Here is an 18,219-nt window from a genome sequence, read left to right on the forward strand (position 1 = left end):
AAAAAAAATTTCCCAAGTTACCCTGAGAGAGAGAGAGAGTCAAAAGTAGAAGGGAATCACCAAGAAAGAGAAGAATGATGATATCCAGCTCAGGACCCTGGGTGTGCCAAGCCCTTACTCACCAGATGTGAGCCCCTGGAGTTAGTTTTTATTCAGCAAGAAATAAACGATTAAGCCACTTTATACATCACGATAAATGCACCTTTTCTCTTTTTTTGTGATTTCTTGTTTTTGCTTTATTTAATAATAACGTGTAATTTAATAATAACTGGTATAATACTGTATCATGTTTGAACAGTTTATTTTTTTAAGTGTGTTTTTAAAATGCTAGTTCCGAATTTTGTATTTCTGCCACCAGAGTTCGAGTAAATAATATTGAAAAATGGCGAATACAAATGCTGACCAGGCTAGAGAGAAAGCACTGCAAGATTATAGAAAAAAATTATTGGAACATAAAGAAATTGAAAGCCGGTTGAAGGAAAGTAAGTTAGCTATAATTTAATTTTAATTTCATAAGCTCAGATAATATTTATTGCTTACTTGGAACTTCAGTAATGATTAGTGCTGTGTCATAGCCTGTGCATTCATGCTGCTCTTTGAATGTAGACTTTTATTATCTGTGTTATTTTTGTGATAACTTTTAAAAAAGTTTCTCACTGTATACCGAGCGTTTGGGGAATAGTTATGCGCTCTCTGTCTCACTCATTTTCACACACACACACACACACACACAGTAATTTTAATTTTTAGGTTTCAGGAAAAAGTTCAGGCTAAGCCTATAAGAAGCTTGTTGGAAGAGTTATTTCCCCTGAAATATTAAATTTACAAAAAATTTTACAAAAGGGTGCTCTTACCAAGAAAGGCTTCAGTTCTGCAAATTTCAGCATCTGGAGACTTAGCAGCACCTGTGGGAAGATATGATTGAGGTATTTAAGGCCTTGTATGGATTGAGTAAGTTAAATGTTGATGGCATTCTTCTTTCTTGGACTGCAAATGAGAGGTCATAAATTCAAGTTGAGGAAGGGTGGTTGCAGGATACATGTGCAGAAGTTTGCCTTTAGTCAGTGGGTGGTTGACTGTTGGAACAAACTTCCGTCTGTTGTTGTTGTGGAAGTGGGTGGTTTTGCTAAATTCATGGAAGAACTAAATTCTTGGAGTTGGATGGCTATGGATAGGTGAAGTGTGTAGTTCTTTTTTTTTTTTTTTTTTTTTGGCTGATGCTTTATAAGCTTGCTTTCTTGCATTATTTGCAAGCAAAAACTTGTAAATCAACAAAATAGTCATAATACTTGCTTCCCCCCAGGAAATAAATTAATAATTCTTCCTAAAAGTTTATCAGACAACATTCAAACACTTTTGCTAAGGTTCCATTTTGGTAAGAAATTTATTCTAATTGGATGTTTTCTTACCCTGAGCAGTAGCATCCAAGCAAACATCTACAAATGTGGGAGGAATATTTAATTATTATATTCTAGATTGATGTAGTTTTGTGATAAATATTCTCATCAACAGTGGAACAAATTTTTAAAACAGTAAAATAAAGTCTGCCTATACAGAAAATTAATAACAGGAAAATAAGGAATATGCCAGAAAGCAATGAAATGGCATGTTTCTTTGCAGGTTTAGGGTTTCCAGAAATGAAAAACTAAAGTGAGTTGAAGGAATTTTTCAGGAGTGAGACTGTAATTCCAGCAAGATGATTTGTCTCCTTCACTGGCAAAATCTGTCACAAAGTGGAATAAAATTTGTAGAGAGTAAACTGAATAAAATGAAAGTTGCCAGATGAAGAATCAATGAAAATACCCAAAAAGAATAGTCGAGGAATTTGGCTGCTGATGCTCATCTTTTCAAGGGAAAGCTACAAAGCACTTCATTGGGTAAAGGATAAATGTGCTTCTATAACCTCTCAACCCAAAAGAGCCTGTGTTGTGTAGCTTTAATTTTTATCCAGGAATAAAACATGAAAATCAATGAATATGAGCTGTTTTTATTTTTACATTTGGTTTGCTTATTCTCAGCTATTAAATATAAGGCAACTTGACATAAGATTGGCCTGCCTGGTTCACTAATTATAACACAGCAGAGTGTGTTGATGCAGCACAAACTAAGAAGGAAGTTCAAAAAGGAAAAAAGAAATGAATAAAAGCAAAAACACATCTACTATTACAAATCAGGCCTTTTCAAAATACAGTCGATTCCAGTTAATTGGGACACATCGGGACATATCACTTTGGCCCAATTAAGCGGCTACCCCAATTAAACGAAATTTTAATGAGCTGAAAAGCACTTTCTAACAGAGGAAAAAAGGTATGAATAAAATAAAGGGAATGTGGTATTTAAAGAAAGCACACTGTATTTAAGTTATATTGGTACAAACATTTATTTAAAAATAACTAAAGCTAAAAGCAAACAAAATGTACTTATGTACATATGTAAAATAAAGATACAGTACAGAATAATGTCCGTGTCAAGTAAAGGTTACACATTACTGAAGGGTTCTTACTTTGAAAAAAATTATGAAGTGTACCCTGACGTGTTCTCTTTATGGACTGCAATTGAACAAAGTCGGCGTAGGTATCTAATGCTGATAAAGGATTGCCTTCCTGCATGAAATAACATCTCAATTCAGTGATACATTTCCTGGCATCCTGGTTAGTCACGCGCTTAGGTATATCATCGTCATCATTTTCTTGGTTTTGATGTGTCTGAGTGTTTTGCCGCAATTTGTTCAATAATCGTTTCCTCATAATCTTCATTTTCATCGTGGCATTGAAGGTTATCGTCAATCATTAAAAATTCTTTACAATTTTGGACCTGTTCCAGTTCCAAAGCCATTTCATTTTCTGTACAGCTTATTGCGTCTGAATCACAATTAGTCGTGAAACCACATTTAGCAAAACAATTCCAAATTGTTTTGCTGCTTATTCCTCGCCAGCTATCGGTGATAAATTGTACAGCTTTTAACATTGAAACTTTTGCACTAACCTCTATTGATTTCGAAGATGATGTCAGCAGATTTTCCTTAATTGCTTCAAGGATGTGATTAACCAGCTTTCCGCGATAATAGGTCTTCAATTTTTTTATAATTCCTACGTCCACAGGCTGTATCAGGGATGTGGTGTTAGGGGGTAAAAATTTCAGTTCAATATTTTTTAAACCAGCTACATCAGAGTGTGTGCGGTGCAGTTGTCCAATATCAACAGAATTTTTCTGGACTTCCATTGCAGTTCCACGTCCCAGTTCTTTAGCCATTGCGTAAAAATATATGTGGTCATCCACGCCTTCTTATTGGCATAATACGAAACTGGCAAACTGCCTATTGTAAGCTCCTTGAAACAACAAGGTTTGGCACTTTTACCAATAACCAAAAGTTTGAGTTTATCATTTCCTGACATGTTTGAGCAGCATAACACTGTTACACGATCCATTGCTTTCTTTGAACCGGACAGTGTTATGTGTTGATAGCTGAGGGAACCATCCGGCGTAGCACGATAATACAGACCTGTTTCATCGGCGTTGTAAATGTCATCTCCACTAAATTTTTTAAGCAACTCTGGCAGTTTTTCAGATTTCCATTGCTCAGCACTCGTAGCATCAGCACTATCCTTCTTGCCATGTGCTTTTTTGTAACTAATGTCATGTCTACACTTCCATTGAGACAACCAACCATCCATCGCTTTGAAATTTATGTGACCTAGCTTTTTGGCCAACTCTTCTGACTTGGTTTTTAGCATAGGGCCGCTTACACACACACACACACACACACACACTCCTCGTTTAGATACAGTGGAAAAGGGCCCAATCACCAAGAAATTTATACCTTATGTGAATGCCGTATTTCCTAAATCTCCAACTTGGTTTTCTCCTGGTCTTCATACCACCTACCTCATCACTGGACACGGATCAATAAACCATAAATTAACATCCATGGGAATCATTGACAACCCCTACTGTGCATGTGGTGAAATAGAAGACTGGAACCATCTAGTATATACCTGCCAACACTATGAGGACCTCCGCAGCATCCTGTTTACTCGTATACAAGATAACCCTCAAGGAAATGAACACTTATTCATCACAGAAGAAAACTACTACTATGAGTTTACCAAGTTTGCACAAGCCCTCTTCACAAGACGGAGCACCTTATTGCCAACACAAAATAGGAACAACCCAAACATCTGATCCTAACCTAACTGGCCAACTGATCTTAACCTGGATAGGATCAACTGGCGTATGGACCACCTCATTCCTCAGTGGCAACTTGCACACGGCTCTCTTGCTGTCTTATTTATCGTCCTTCCCGGGTTCCCCTTTCAACTGATGGCGCTTATTGCTCCATTGATAACCTGGAGGATACCTTCGCCTACATCCTCCATATTTCTAGCTATACCCTCCTTTCTTGCGTACACTCTGTACTTCCCCGACTCTACCTTTTTTTTTTTTTTTTTGTCTCCGTCCAGGAAGCTCTGGCGACCCTGGCGGAGACAAGCCAGAGAATAATGGGCAGACTGGCTACCTCCTAGTGGTGTGTGCGGGCAACGTGGAGTCCCACTAGGGGCCCTGCGGCCAAATGCCAGGACACACAACAGAACCTAACGCAATATGTCATATACAACACACAACACTTTTCTGGCATTTACAGTAGTACTGTATTCCTTCACAGCGAACATATGGCGCAGATGTGGGAAACCACAGGTGGCGCCTGACCCTAATACTATGCACACTATGCACACTATGATTCAAAGCATCTTCATCTGGATCTTTGTCTTCCCTCTTTCGCTTATGAGATGTTTTCTTTAAATCCACGCGCAATGTTCTATCCTCTCTAAGTTTTTCTTGTTGCTGTATCAGTCGTAAAATTGTAGATTTTGGCACCTTTATTATCTCCGCTAGCTGACGATGACTGATCTTAGGAGGTTGACTTTTTATCTTGTCAAGAGTAGCGATTTTTTCTGAAAGCGACAAAGCTTTACATGGCATTTTGACAGGGGTCTTAAATGTACTGAAAAAAAAGGGGGGTGGGAGGAAACCAAAATCAGTGCGCTGTTTGGTACAGTTTTTAATCTATTCTAACCCACAAGATGTACAGGGTGGACACAAATTAGTTGGGCAATTTAGTAACTGAATAAATTGCGAAATATTAATTGTAAGGTACCAGTTAAATGGCAGATGAGTAGTATCATATCCTAAGTTTGCAGATAGGTGGCACTAGGTGTCCATGTGTGTGTTTCAAGTCCACGTATGAGTGAGATGTAGTTCGTGGTTGTTCATCATTCTTTCTGTATGAAACTCATTCCGCTGTGCAAGTGCAATGAAATTTCGGTCGAGAATACCAGAAAAGTGCCCCGAAAAGACTATTGTTTTTTTTTTTTTTTTTTTTTTATGAGAACCCCAAACACGAAAGGTATCAAAACCTATAGTACTTAGTACCGTGCATGGGTTGAAGGAGAAGTATGGGGAGAGGGGGATGCCGGAAACTTTGCTCTAGAGACTAAACATGGGTTTCACCACTTCAAGCCTCCAATAAGCAAAGTGGTGGTATTTCACCGGTTGATGAAAGTCATCTACCACCTGACATGATACAAGCGATTCACCGAAACAAACAGGATGTGTGGCTCATAGGCTTAGCGGGCAAGGCAGACCTAAAATTCCAGAAGAGACGGTTGACGCAGTGAGAGATTCATTTTTGAGAAGTCCGACAAAATCTACAGCATGAGCTAGTTTACAGCTGGGAATTCCTAAATCAACAGTTAACAAAATCCTGCAAAAACGTCTGATGTTCAGACCTTACAAATTGTTTAAGCTCTTAATTAAGCCCATGGACCTGTCAAAGAGAGAAAATTTTTGCACCGATATGTTAGAGCGCATGGAAAGGGATGACGATTTCTTGTCGCAGTTAGTTTTCAGTGACGAGGCAACTTTTCATTTGAGTGGCAAAGTGAATAGACAATGTCAGGATGTAAACGTGTTTTGTGCCGTAAGTTGTTCTAATGTTTTTGGGCCATTCTTCTTTGCTGAAAAAACTGTTACAGGAATCGTATACCTGGACGTACTTCAGATTTACCTTATGCCAATCCTGAAGGAAACAATGTATGGAGGTTTCATTTTCTAACAAGATGGTGCACCCTGTCACTTCCACACAGCGGTTACTTCTTACCTCAGTGCTGAAGTCCCAGTTTAGATTGGTCGCAGAGGTGTTATTTCATGGCCACCACGATCACCAGACCTTTCACCCCTAGATTTCAGTGTATGGGGTTTTGTAAAAGATCAGGTTTACAGTCTGCCACTTCTGACATCCATTCCTGAATTGAAATCACGAATCAGCACTGCACTTGGTTTGATTGACGTGAACATGCTCAGAAACATATGGCAAGAACTGATTTACCGATGGGACATTTGCAGAGTAATGAAGGGCAGCCACATCGAACATTTGTGAAAAAGGTAAACTTTGTGTTTCACTATCTTATAATCATGTGTACTCTCATGTTTGGCTGTATACCTACGCATAATAAACCATTTATTTTGCCCAACTAATTTATGTACACCCTGTATACATATGTACCTAGTGTGATCGTAAACAACTGCAAGCAAAATTTCTTCAGAATCCGATTACCACAACACAGAACAAACGTAAAACAACCACTGTACAGCACGACTTTGCAATAACTGATTTGGCTGCTGCCCACATGATCTCTTTGTTACGAACCATCTAAATTAGTTTATTGTTCAATAAACTATATTTAGATGTTTGTGCGCGCCATCTAAATATAGTTTATTATTCAATCAAGACCTTCATTGCCCCAATTAAGCGGCGAGTTGGCCCAAATAAGCGGAACAAATTCAGGCTAAATATTTGTTTTGTTTCTGTTCTTCATAATTTGCCCCAAATAAGCGGCTGCCCCGATTAACCAGTGCCCCAATTAACCGGAATGCACTGTACTTATTAAAGACAGAATTTTTTTTTAAACAAAGGTAATCTAATCTTCTTATACAAAGAAATGCTGATGATAAACCAAAATCCCTACAAATTTGAACTAAACATTTAACTTAGTTGACCAAATTGAATGAGGGATTTCTTCATACAGTGGGGCCTGGATTATCTGAGGTGAATGGGATCAGGACTGTGTTGGATATCAGAAATCTGCAATAGAAGCCCAACTTTTTCTCCAATTATTTATAGGAGTTGGGATTCATTTATTATGTATAGTAATTATAATAAAAATATATAATAATTTAATTTGTAATAATAATTTAAAATAAGATGATTTTAAAAAATTATTAAACAAATTACAGTACAGTAGTATGTGTAAAATGTGCATTATATCTTATATGCACTAAATTAATAAATTTGTAACTTTATTCTGTCTTATGGCACATAAAAAAACTGTTTAAAAATATAAAGTTCTAAAGACACTAGCAAATAAGTTTGCTTTTTTTATATTATAATGTTTTTGTTATTTAAATTGCATTAACATCTAAGGTCATATTTTGTTATCTTATTAGATAGTAATAAGAATCAGAGCTGTAGTGCTCAATATGTTTTTCGTTGATATTAATATCAACATAGAACTGAATTGATTTAATTGTGTTAAATTGATTTTTAATTATTATTATTTTTTACTCTAATGTAAGTTTTTCGTTTTTTTTTCATTTTAATTTCTGGAGAGTATCATACGGAAGTGTTATACGTACTATATTGAGGTATACTCCTCTTATTATTTTACAAATATTTGTTATCTTATGTGTAAAGCATTCTGATTTAACAGTCAGAATGCTTTATATAATCATGGCGAACTTTGGCCATAGTTGCCGATGCGCCCAATAAATCCCGAAACAAACAAACAAAGCTTTATATAAAAGTTTTCCAAAATATTAAGATAGCCATTGGCAATTACAAATTTGAGCAGATACATAATTAGGCTTGGTATCAAAATGTTAAGAGTTCCTGTTTTCTGGTTCACTGCATGAAAGTTTATTGGCTACACACTGTCATGTAAACAGTTTAAAAATAAATTTGTAGTGTACCACCTTTTTCTTTTCTTTTTTTTTTGTTTTGTTTTATTTTGGCCTGCTGGCTCCATTAGCAAAGACTTCAGTTAATAGAAGTTTGAGTAATTGAGTGTCCCACTGTATTTGTAGCATTAAGGCCACAAGGAGGAGCTCCTAGCCTAGATCCACTGTAGGTGTAAAGCATTATTCAGGTAAATACATTGCAGAATGGCTTGTCAGTATACTATACCACTAACACAAATCCACATTTAAAAAAAAAACACACATACACAGACCTTTTGCCAACAAAACACTTCTAAGCAACACAAGGACATACTGGCAATCTTCAATATAAAATTAAAAAAAGCTTGCAAAGGTTTTATTCTCTCTCTCTCTCTCTCTCTCTCTCTCTCTCTCTCTCTCTCTCTCTCTCTCTCTCTCTCTCACTCACAGGCCATCCTATTCCTCTCTATTTAGAAGATATTCTCAGTCTAGAGCAGAAGGTTTCAATTTCGAGGTCACTTCTTCCAAAAGAGGAGGCTCGGCATGGGTAATTGCCTCTTTCCATATCTACATGTTTCACCTAGAAATTATAGACCTTGTTAGTTCCCCTACATACCTGAGCTGTGGGTCTGTTATGTGAATGACATTCTTGTCATCTGCAACCATAGCAAAGAAACCTTGAGGAGTTAACAATTGGCTATGGAATAGCAGCTCCATTGGAGAAGAAGCCATCACTGGGCTTTCTGAGCTGTGATCAGAAATACCTGGAAGACAGTTAACATTAACTGTGTACTGTATTTTGGTTGTCGGGGGTGAAAACAGTAAAGGGTTTTAGGTGTGCAGTTAGGGTTGTCTGGTGATAATGTCTAATAGGTAAATAAGTTATGCACATGGCTAAATTTACATCTAGATGAACATTCCTATCCTGGGTTCTGCTGCATCAGTTAGATTTTCTCTAAACAAAGACAGTGACTGTTACTTACAAAACAAAGGTAATCTAATCTTATCTATTTAAAGTCAGGTCAAATTGTTTTAAGAACTGTACAGTATTAAATTAATGACTGTGGCTCAATTTAAGTAAAGTATTTGAAATTTCACCCATCAGTGATGCGAATATATACCGATATCTTGTGTAGGGCCTCCAAGTTTAAATCTCTCTCTGGTTATGCAAAATCATTAATAACAACAAAAGCCTCAGCTTGTTATCAGCTGAATCTGTATGTAGCTGAGTGGTCAGTAACAGGAGTGCAGTAGCACATGCTCCTCGAGTAGACTGGGGTTCAAGTCCCTGACTGCTAAATACGGTTGATCTGCCAACCCCCATTGGACCAGCGTGGCAGATTATGGTCCATTTCCCTCAACATGAATTATTGAGAAGGCTTCCATCCTGCAGTGGGTTGATAATGGCTGGAGTTATTAAAGCAGTTATTAATCAGTCCAAACTAGAGTTTGAACAGGCTAAGAGTAGAAAACTTGCTTCTTGCCCTAATGGTAGCCGAGCATTCTGGTCTCTTGCCAAAGCTATTGGCCACAACTTTTGCTCATCTCTGCTCCCACCTCTGTCCAAACCAGATGGTTCTGTTGTCACTTCAGCCAAGGATAAAGCTAACCTGCTAGCATCCCATTTTTCTTCCAAATCGTGTATTAATGATGTTGGTAAAACACCTCCCACCATTCCCAACATGCTCCATTCAAAACCTCCTGTGGTTTTCTGTCAAAAGGATGTCAGAAGGATTTTGATGAATCTTGATGCTAAGAAAGCTCCAGGTTCCAATGGTATTTCTCCACTTGTTCTCAAAACCTGTGCTCCTGAACTTACCTGTTCTTTGCCGTCTTTTTTCACTTTCTTATTCCAAAGGTGTTTTTCCTTCTGCTTGGAAGTTGGTCACATTCAGTCAGTTCCTAAAAAGGGTGACAAATCCCTCCCATCCAATTATCGTCCCATTGCAATTACTTCTACTCTTTCTAAAGTAATGGAGAAATCAATTAACCACAAACTCTTAAACTACCTAGAAACCTTCCGTCTGATCAATGATCACCAGTATGGATTCCGTCAGTGTCGATCCACTGGTGATATTCTGGCTTATGTTACCCATTTATGGACTAATTCAGTGGAAAAGTTCGGTGAAACACATGCAGTTACTCTTGACATCTCAAAGGCTTTCGATTGTGTTTGGCATAAAGGTCTTCTAAACAAGCTTCCATCTTATGGTTTGCCAACTGTTTTTTGTAATTGGTTATCCAGTTTTCTCTCTGATCGCTCACTGAGGGCGATGGTAGATGGCTCTCTGTCTTCTAACTTCTCCACTAATGCTGGTGTCCCCCAAGGTTCAGCTCTTTCCCCCACTCTTTTCCTCTTGTATATTAATGACCTTCTTCCATTGACTGGAAATCCTATCCATAGTTTTGCCGATGATAGCACATTGCATTTCACTTTCCATTTTGAGAAACTTTGTCCTGCTCAATCAGCTTCAACTTCTCGAAAATCTATTACTAATTCTTTAAATGCCGATCTCTAGGTAATTCTCCAGTGGGGCAAAGACAACTTAGTTGATTTTAATGCTTCTAAAACTCAGTCTTGTCTTATACCTTGCAAAAAGGATTCTTCTGCTCCTATGCTTATCTTTGGAGACACTACTCTGATTTCTAGGCAAGATGATATACCTCTTTGGGGGATTACCATGATTTCTAATCTCTCTTGGCACAAGCACATTACAAATATTGCTTCCTCTGCATCAAAATAACATGGGTTTCCTCTTTCGCTCTCGGCGTTACTTTTCTTCCATACAGCTGCTCACTCTGTTTAAATCTCAAATCCGTCCTGCCATGGAATATTGTTCCCACATCTGGGGTGGTGCCCCCAAAACCCCCCTCAGGCTTCTTGATTCTGTTCAGAAGAGGGCAGTTAGGTTAATTAATGACTCATCTTTAACAGAGTCTCTGCACTCGCTGTCTCATAGACATACTGTTTCTGCTGCATGCCTCCTCTACAGATATTTCCATGGGTACTGTTCTTCTGAATTGGCTTCTATAATTCCCGCTCTCTCCTTCAAAATAGTCCAAACACGTGCCGCCACCAGCCAACATCCATTTACTGTCCAACTTCAAACTCACAGAACCAACTTTTCATCTTCCTCGTTTATTCATTCAACTGCCGTTTTCTGGAACAACCTTCCTTCATACATATTTCCTGAAAATTACAGTCTACAGAAGTTCAAGTGCAATGTCAGCAAATATCTTCTTTCGTCTTCTCAGCCTCCAACCCAAGCACAGTACTAAGTACTATAGGTTCTAATACCTCTCGTGTTTTGGGTTTTCGTTAAAAAAAAAAAAAAAAAAAAAATTGTATTTCAGGCATCAACATTTGAAATTCCACCCACCAGTGATGGGGATATATACAGATATTTTGTGTAGGGCCTCCAAGTTTATAAATCTCTCTCTGGTTGTTCAAAATCTTTAATAACAACAAAAGCCTCAGCTTGTTATTAGCTGAATCTGTACAACTTGAAATTTGAAGCCAGCTGGAGTTATAAAATTAAAATCAGCAAGGAAAATTGCTTCACTGTTAGGAAGGTTCAGAACACATTATAGTGGCTGTTATTAATCACATAAAAATTTCAAATATATACTTTACTTAAATTGAGCCACAGTCATTAATTTAATGCTGTACAGTTCTTAAAGTAATTTGATCTGACTTTAAATAGATAAGATTAGTTAACCTTTGTTTTGTAAGTAACAATCACTGTCTTTGTTTAACTTAAGACTTGTATTAAATTAAGTTAGGTTGCGATGTCTAAGAGTGTATATTTTGAAATATGGACTTCATTTGAATATGAAAGTTATCTGCTGTTATTTTATTCAACTGGTGAAAGTAGAGCAAGTTCCATGTAACAGTTTTCAAGTTTATTATTGCATGAGTAGAGGTCATAACACACACACACACATACACACAGCGAAATGTCTGGAAATTCACGACTACAACACACTCACAAAGTAACACGAATAAGAACATTTCAGTCAGTTTCACAAATGGTTTCCTATAATTGAAGTAAATATGTTAAACTGAAACAAACAGTAAACTAATTTAACTGTTTAAATTGCTCTTCATAGAATGAACTGTCCTATTCACTTATAAATTTAAAATAGACTTGTTTGTTTAAAACAGGCTTCTGCATATCACTCAACTTTCACTGGTTTGCATTATAGTAACATGGTGGGTAATAATTGTTACTGGACTGGCAGCATAATGAATTAATAACATTTCATGATATATATGATGTTGCACAGATAATAGGAAAGTATGTAGAGCTTTCTATCTGTGGTAGGTGTATGCATACCTTATTTTTATTTCTACAGTTACATATTGAAATTTTTGTGCTCTGAAAAAGGTCATTATTTTATAATAATATGATAATTAGGTGATCATCCCCCCCCCATGTGTGAGTTGTATTGCCCTTCCAAATTAGAGTTAGAGAGATAGATTTGAAACTTCTGTTAAACAAAAAAAGAGAGGAAGGAGTCTTAAGAATTCATATAAAAATAAGGCTCCTCTTGCTCGGGTAACATGATTAGTTCAAAAGTTGCAAATTTTTATTGGTGTGTAGGCCACATTACATGATCGAATAACATACACTCAGTAGGTAGTTTATTAGTTACATCCTTGTTACCCTTTAAGCAGGTAGCTAGATACAGAAGGATTGTGTGCGTATGCAGTTCACGAAGAGAATGAGCCAACAGAATGACTAAGTGACTTTGAGTGTGGCCCAAAAGTTGGCTCTGTACATGCTAGTGCAAGTATCATGGATACCGTTGGGATGCCTGTACACAAGTGTCTAGAATGTATAGAGAATAGTCCAGTAATCAGAAATTATTCAACATTAGCTGAATGTTTTTTTCAGTAGGATAAGTGGCATGTCAACTCAACACGGAATGGTAGGATCATGAGAATGACTTTACTATTCCACTTTAGCCATTCAGTTACTGGATCTCAATCCATTTGAGCATCTGTTGGACAAGGTGTGAATGAGCTGTTTGCTGCTAGGATCTGCCCATCAATCCGAGGCAGCTGCAAGATGTAATTCAAGTTTGCTTGATCCAATATCCTTATGGAATGCTTTTGGCACGTTGGAGTCCATGCGCTAATGACTCAATGCTATTCTGAATACCAAATATTCTGCTCACTATCAAGTACATTGACCAGTACACTGGTCAATATACTTTATAAACTGGCCATTCAGTGTATATTAGGTTATGTATAGAAGTAGGATATTATATTAATAAAATAGTGATAAAATTCATGAGATATATATATATATCATTTTTACTTTGTGTGTGTATATATATATGAACGGGTTAAGTGCTGTTTATTGATTTCTTATTATTTTTTGTGATATTATAGTGCGAGAACAGCTGAAAGAATTAAATAAGCAATATGAAAAATCTGAGAATGATTTAAAGGCATTACAGAGTGTTGGACAGGTAGGTATAGTGTTATTTCCAGTGTAAATGTTTTTCAGTACTTTTTTGCCTTGCTATATTTCAAGTTATTTTGTTTCAGAATTACTTATTCCCCTTTTTATTTTAGATTGTTGGAGAAGTTTTGAAGCAACTAACTGAAGAAAAGTGTAAGCATTTTTATTCTTATTGAAACATTAAAATAGTGTCTGTATCCATCATTTAGGCATGTTCACATGTATTGCACATATATACACACACAAACACATCCAGAGAGGGAGAGAGAGGGAGGGAGAGAGAGGGGGAGAGAGAGAGAGAGAGAGAGAGAGAGAGAGAGAGAGAGAGACGAGAGAGAGAGAGAGAGAGAGAGAGAGAGAGAGAGAGAGAGAGAGAGAGAGAGAGAGTGTATATATGTGCCATTTCAGATATTTTACTTAAAAATAAAACAGGAATGGTAGGAAGTGATCTTTTAGAACAGGGCTTCCTAATGTAGTGGTCACATTAAATAGTCACCACCAAATATGGAGGATGCGGAAAGGTTATTCAGGGAATGACCACTGCATATCCTGGAGCAATATGGCCTTAGTTGCTAATGCTCCTAAAAACCAAATAACAACAACAACAACATTAAATAGTCATAATGTGAGATAAAGGCTGCAACTTAAAACTGAATCATGAATACTAACATAATTGAAGATGGACACTATCCTCATTGCTAGATGAAATACATGACAACTTTATGAAAAAAATTCTTGCATTCATTATAATTTTATACTTAAAAATACTTTGAGTGGAAGTGATAAAGCAGAAAATTAGTGCCTCTAAATAAGATACACATCCAGTTTTTAAAAAAGAAAATTTTTAAAAATGTAAATTTATGAATTATTTATAATATTCAGCATCATACAGAAAATTATTTTTCACATAAAATATTTTCTTCATTCACTATTTCTCCATCTCCTGCATTACTTTGTTATTACAAAATAAGATGACATTTGCCATTTTATTTTATAATAGCAAGGGTGCAATAATGGTTCAGTGTCTGTTTATTGATGTTGCATCATTACAATATTGTGATTACTTTTCTGCCTCTATTAATGCCCACCCAACAGCTAATTAGCATTTTATTTTAAGATATAGGAGTAAGAAAATAAAATGAAATATGGGGCTTATATTTGTTTTGATGCTACTCTCATTACAGTATAAACTACTCGAAATTGTCCTGTTTCTTTGGTTACTACAGTTATAGAAATTCATCCTTGTGTGCACTTGATTCAGCGACACCCACTGTTCAACTTTGGACTGCTTTATTTCGTCTGTTGGAATCAGTTTAAGTTTGTTAGAATACACTCGCTGAGCATATTGCTGCTAAAGAAGTGGCTGTGGTTCTGAAATAACATACGTGGCCACTAATGCATGTATTGCCCTATCAAATCTGTATGCTACTACAAAAAAAAAAAATAAAAAAAAAAATATATATATATATATATATATATAACTGAAATTATGTATAAAAAATTAATACAAATGCCAGTAGTATGGCAAAACTGTAGAGCGAAAATTTAACATAAACCTAACAATTAATCGTAATAGGAGGGAAGAGAAACAGGTAATAAGACTGAAACTGTAGCCGAAAGCCTCCAAATAATTTAGAATATAATTTAAATCCAATTCAAATAAATCCATTTTAAAATTTAAAATATAAAACCAGTTATATAACAATTTAGTGGCACCCCCTAGTAAGGTACCAGTTCCAAGAAATGTGCTAAAGTTGCATCTGTACCGCCATCTATAAATATATTTTCTATTTTCTGTCTTTATATAAGCTAGTTAAGCTTTCAGAATGTTGGTGGTGTGGCTTTGCTCTGGAGTGATAGTCTGTTCTATTATTTATTTTTGCTGCATAAGGACCACGGCTATGTAAATCCTCTGCATTGTGGCTCAATCGGAGGAAGGAGGGGTGGATAGGTCTTTCGTTCGGTTCGCCTATGTGACGATTTGTATAGCGATTGAAATGCAGTGATTCCATGACCATTATTGGCCTCGTGGTCCTCTGTCGATATGGGGCATAATGGTCAGTCTATTTTTATTTTGTTATTTTGTTTTAGTAGTTTTATTAGTCTCTTTTGGTGATGTTTCTCGTAACTGGTACCTTACTAGGGGTTGCTGCTAAATTGTTATGCAATTGGTTTTATATTTTAAATTTTAAAATGGATTTATTTGAATTGGATTTAAATTATATTCTAAATTATTTGGAGGCTTTCAGCTACAATTTCTGTCTTGTTACCCCTTCTCTTCTCTCCCTATTACGATTAATTGTTAGGTTTATGTTAAATTTTCCCTCTACAGTTTTGCCATACTACTGGCATTTGTATTAATTTTTTATAAAATTAATACAAATGCCAGAGAAGTTTACCTCAATATAGTATGTAGAGCATTACAGCTCTGGTTCATATTAATTAATTTTTTATACGTAATTTCAGTAATATATTGGGTATCATGTGGAGGATGTGTATTTTACTGCCTCTAATGACTACTTCATATTTCTTTTCTTTTCTTATTTATCTATTTTATTTTTAATGTCATTACTTATATATATATATATATATATATATATGTATATAAACAATAGGGATGAATATAAAAGTTATTAGCCAGATCAGATTAATGCCATCAATACAGATTGTACATTACATCAGTCTGTAATCTAGTTATTATAGTAAAAGCACAATAAGTACTATACAGATGCTGAACATGTATATGAACACAACAGTATACAGCTGACAGTAGGCCATAAGGCCAAAATAACTTATGAAGACTAAAATAGCCCATGTAGGCCTACAAGGCCAAACCCTGGAAATAAACATATAATTAGTAATAAAATATAAATATATAATACAATGATCATTATTTAGTTAACTATTGGTGTAAATATGGGCTAAATGTTATCTTGCCTGTTTGCTACTAAATTATAACAAAATTAAGTTTAAGATTTGGACACTGATAAACAGGCAGATGGCAATCAGAAACAGATAGCTCTGCTAATTCTGTTAATTATTGGTAGGATATATTGAGATGGTTAGCCCTTGAAAGTCCCTTTCAATGTATCTCTACACCAATAGTTAACTACATAATCATCATTGTATTATATATTTATATTTTATTACTAATTATATGTTTATTTCCAGAGTTTGGCCTTGTAGGCTTACATGGGCTACTTTAGTCTTTATAAGTTATTTTGGCCTTATGGCCTACTGTAAACTGTATACTGTTGTGTTCATATACATCATATACAAGCTGTATACTGTTGTGTTTATATACATGTTCAGCATCTATATAGTACTTATTGTGCTTTTACTATAATGACTATATATCATATATATATTATTATGGATAAACATTTAGTGGGAATTGTTGTGTAAATTTTTTTTTTTTTTTTTTTTTTGGCTGATGCTGCATAAGCTCATACACTTGCTTTCTTGCATCACATGCCACTACTACTACTGTTAAGCTATGCATAATAAGGAACATTCTGCCTTAGTTTGAATGGATATGAATATCAGCATGATAGACTTGAGGGCTGTTATATGCTAAAGCTGTACCTAAGAGCAGCAAAAGCCGAAGTGCTATTATATTTATGAATATTCTTTATATATTTACTCGATTATAAGGTACATCCTGGATAAAATACTACAATAATCTTGGATGCTTAATTGGTGACAACCTGCCATTTGCATATTTGCAACAGAGCCCAAAATATACTTGTAAGACTTCAGTTATATGACCAATACCAAAAAAAAAAAGAGATTGCATGCGTTGGATGATTCAGTGTGGCTGAATCATCCATGCCTTCATGTAATTTTAAAAATTGGGGTTATTGGCGTGATAAGTCTTCTGTTGTAACTTTTGTTAAGACACTTGAGCATAATCACGAAATAATCTAGTTTCTTGATTATGCTCAAGTGTCAATATTGAATGACAACCCCCCCCCCCCCCCCCCCGAGAATATTGATAGTTGAAACAAATAGCAAGAGAAAATCAAAAATGCACTCTTTATGAACTGACTAGAGTAGAGATACTAGACAGAATTCAGATAAGAGTAGGGACAGTAATCATCAGAAAAACCACTTCTTAGAATGAGTTATGATGTTTGCACAGCTGCTCATAAACGTGATGTAGGGTATTGAATCATGTGACAAAGTCCAAGCATTAAAATTGCAGTGGTTTTTTTTTTTTTGTTTTTTTTTGTTTTTTTTTTAATGACTAATGTAGCCACCTGAAATCTAGAAAATTCAAAAATCCAGCAAGAATCAGATTTGAGACAGTTAACTGCATTGACAAACTATTCAATCATATCATATCACACATTTGAGTGGTATCAAGAAATTTTTGAAGTCTTTGTTCACTGCTGTTGTATATAATTTATGACACCATTCATTTTTTTTTTTTTTTTTTTTTTTTTTCATTTCTTAAGGTCAGATTTCTGAGGTTTAATTATACAGTAATCTCTCAGTTCATGTCTCCTCCCATTTTTTTATAGTATGGCTGACAATTTTTATTTAATGCATAAATTACACTTCATTTTCTATGTACACCACAGCATGTGGTGTACATAGAAAATTTTCATTGTGAAATCAAAGTACAGTTTATTTTTATTGTTTTGTGCAGTACTTGAATGGGAAATTATTAACACCTGGAATGCTAATATTTTGTGATAAAGTAAGATTAAATAATTTTTGTCACATGTTTATCCAACACATGCAAGCATTATAC

The 18,219-nt window shown here is 35.6% G+C and overlaps 1 protein-coding gene across 1 annotated transcript in view; it reads left to right on the forward strand.

The window, feature by feature from the left end:
- Positions 1-368: 368 nt before the first annotated feature.
- LOC150084848 (26S proteasome regulatory subunit 10B) overlaps positions 369-18,219 on the forward strand; it is a 56,322-nt gene continuing 38,471 nt past the window's right edge. Inside the window, exons 1-3 of the mRNA XM_090375593.1 lie at positions 369-482; positions 13,391-13,470; positions 13,577-13,616. Coding sequence (XP_090231719.1) covers positions 383-482; positions 13,391-13,470; positions 13,577-13,616 — 220 coding nt within the window. The 5' untranslated portion in view covers positions 369-382. The remainder of the gene's footprint in view (positions 483-13,390; positions 13,471-13,576; positions 13,617-18,219) is intronic.

This window comes from Mastigoproctus giganteus, chromosome 6 (genome assembly GCF_048544385.1).
Source record: "Mastigoproctus giganteus isolate SK-2022 chromosome 6, ASM4854438v1, whole genome shotgun sequence".
Lineage (NCBI taxonomy): Eukaryota > Metazoa > Arthropoda > Arachnida > Uropygi > Thelyphonidae > Mastigoproctus > Mastigoproctus giganteus.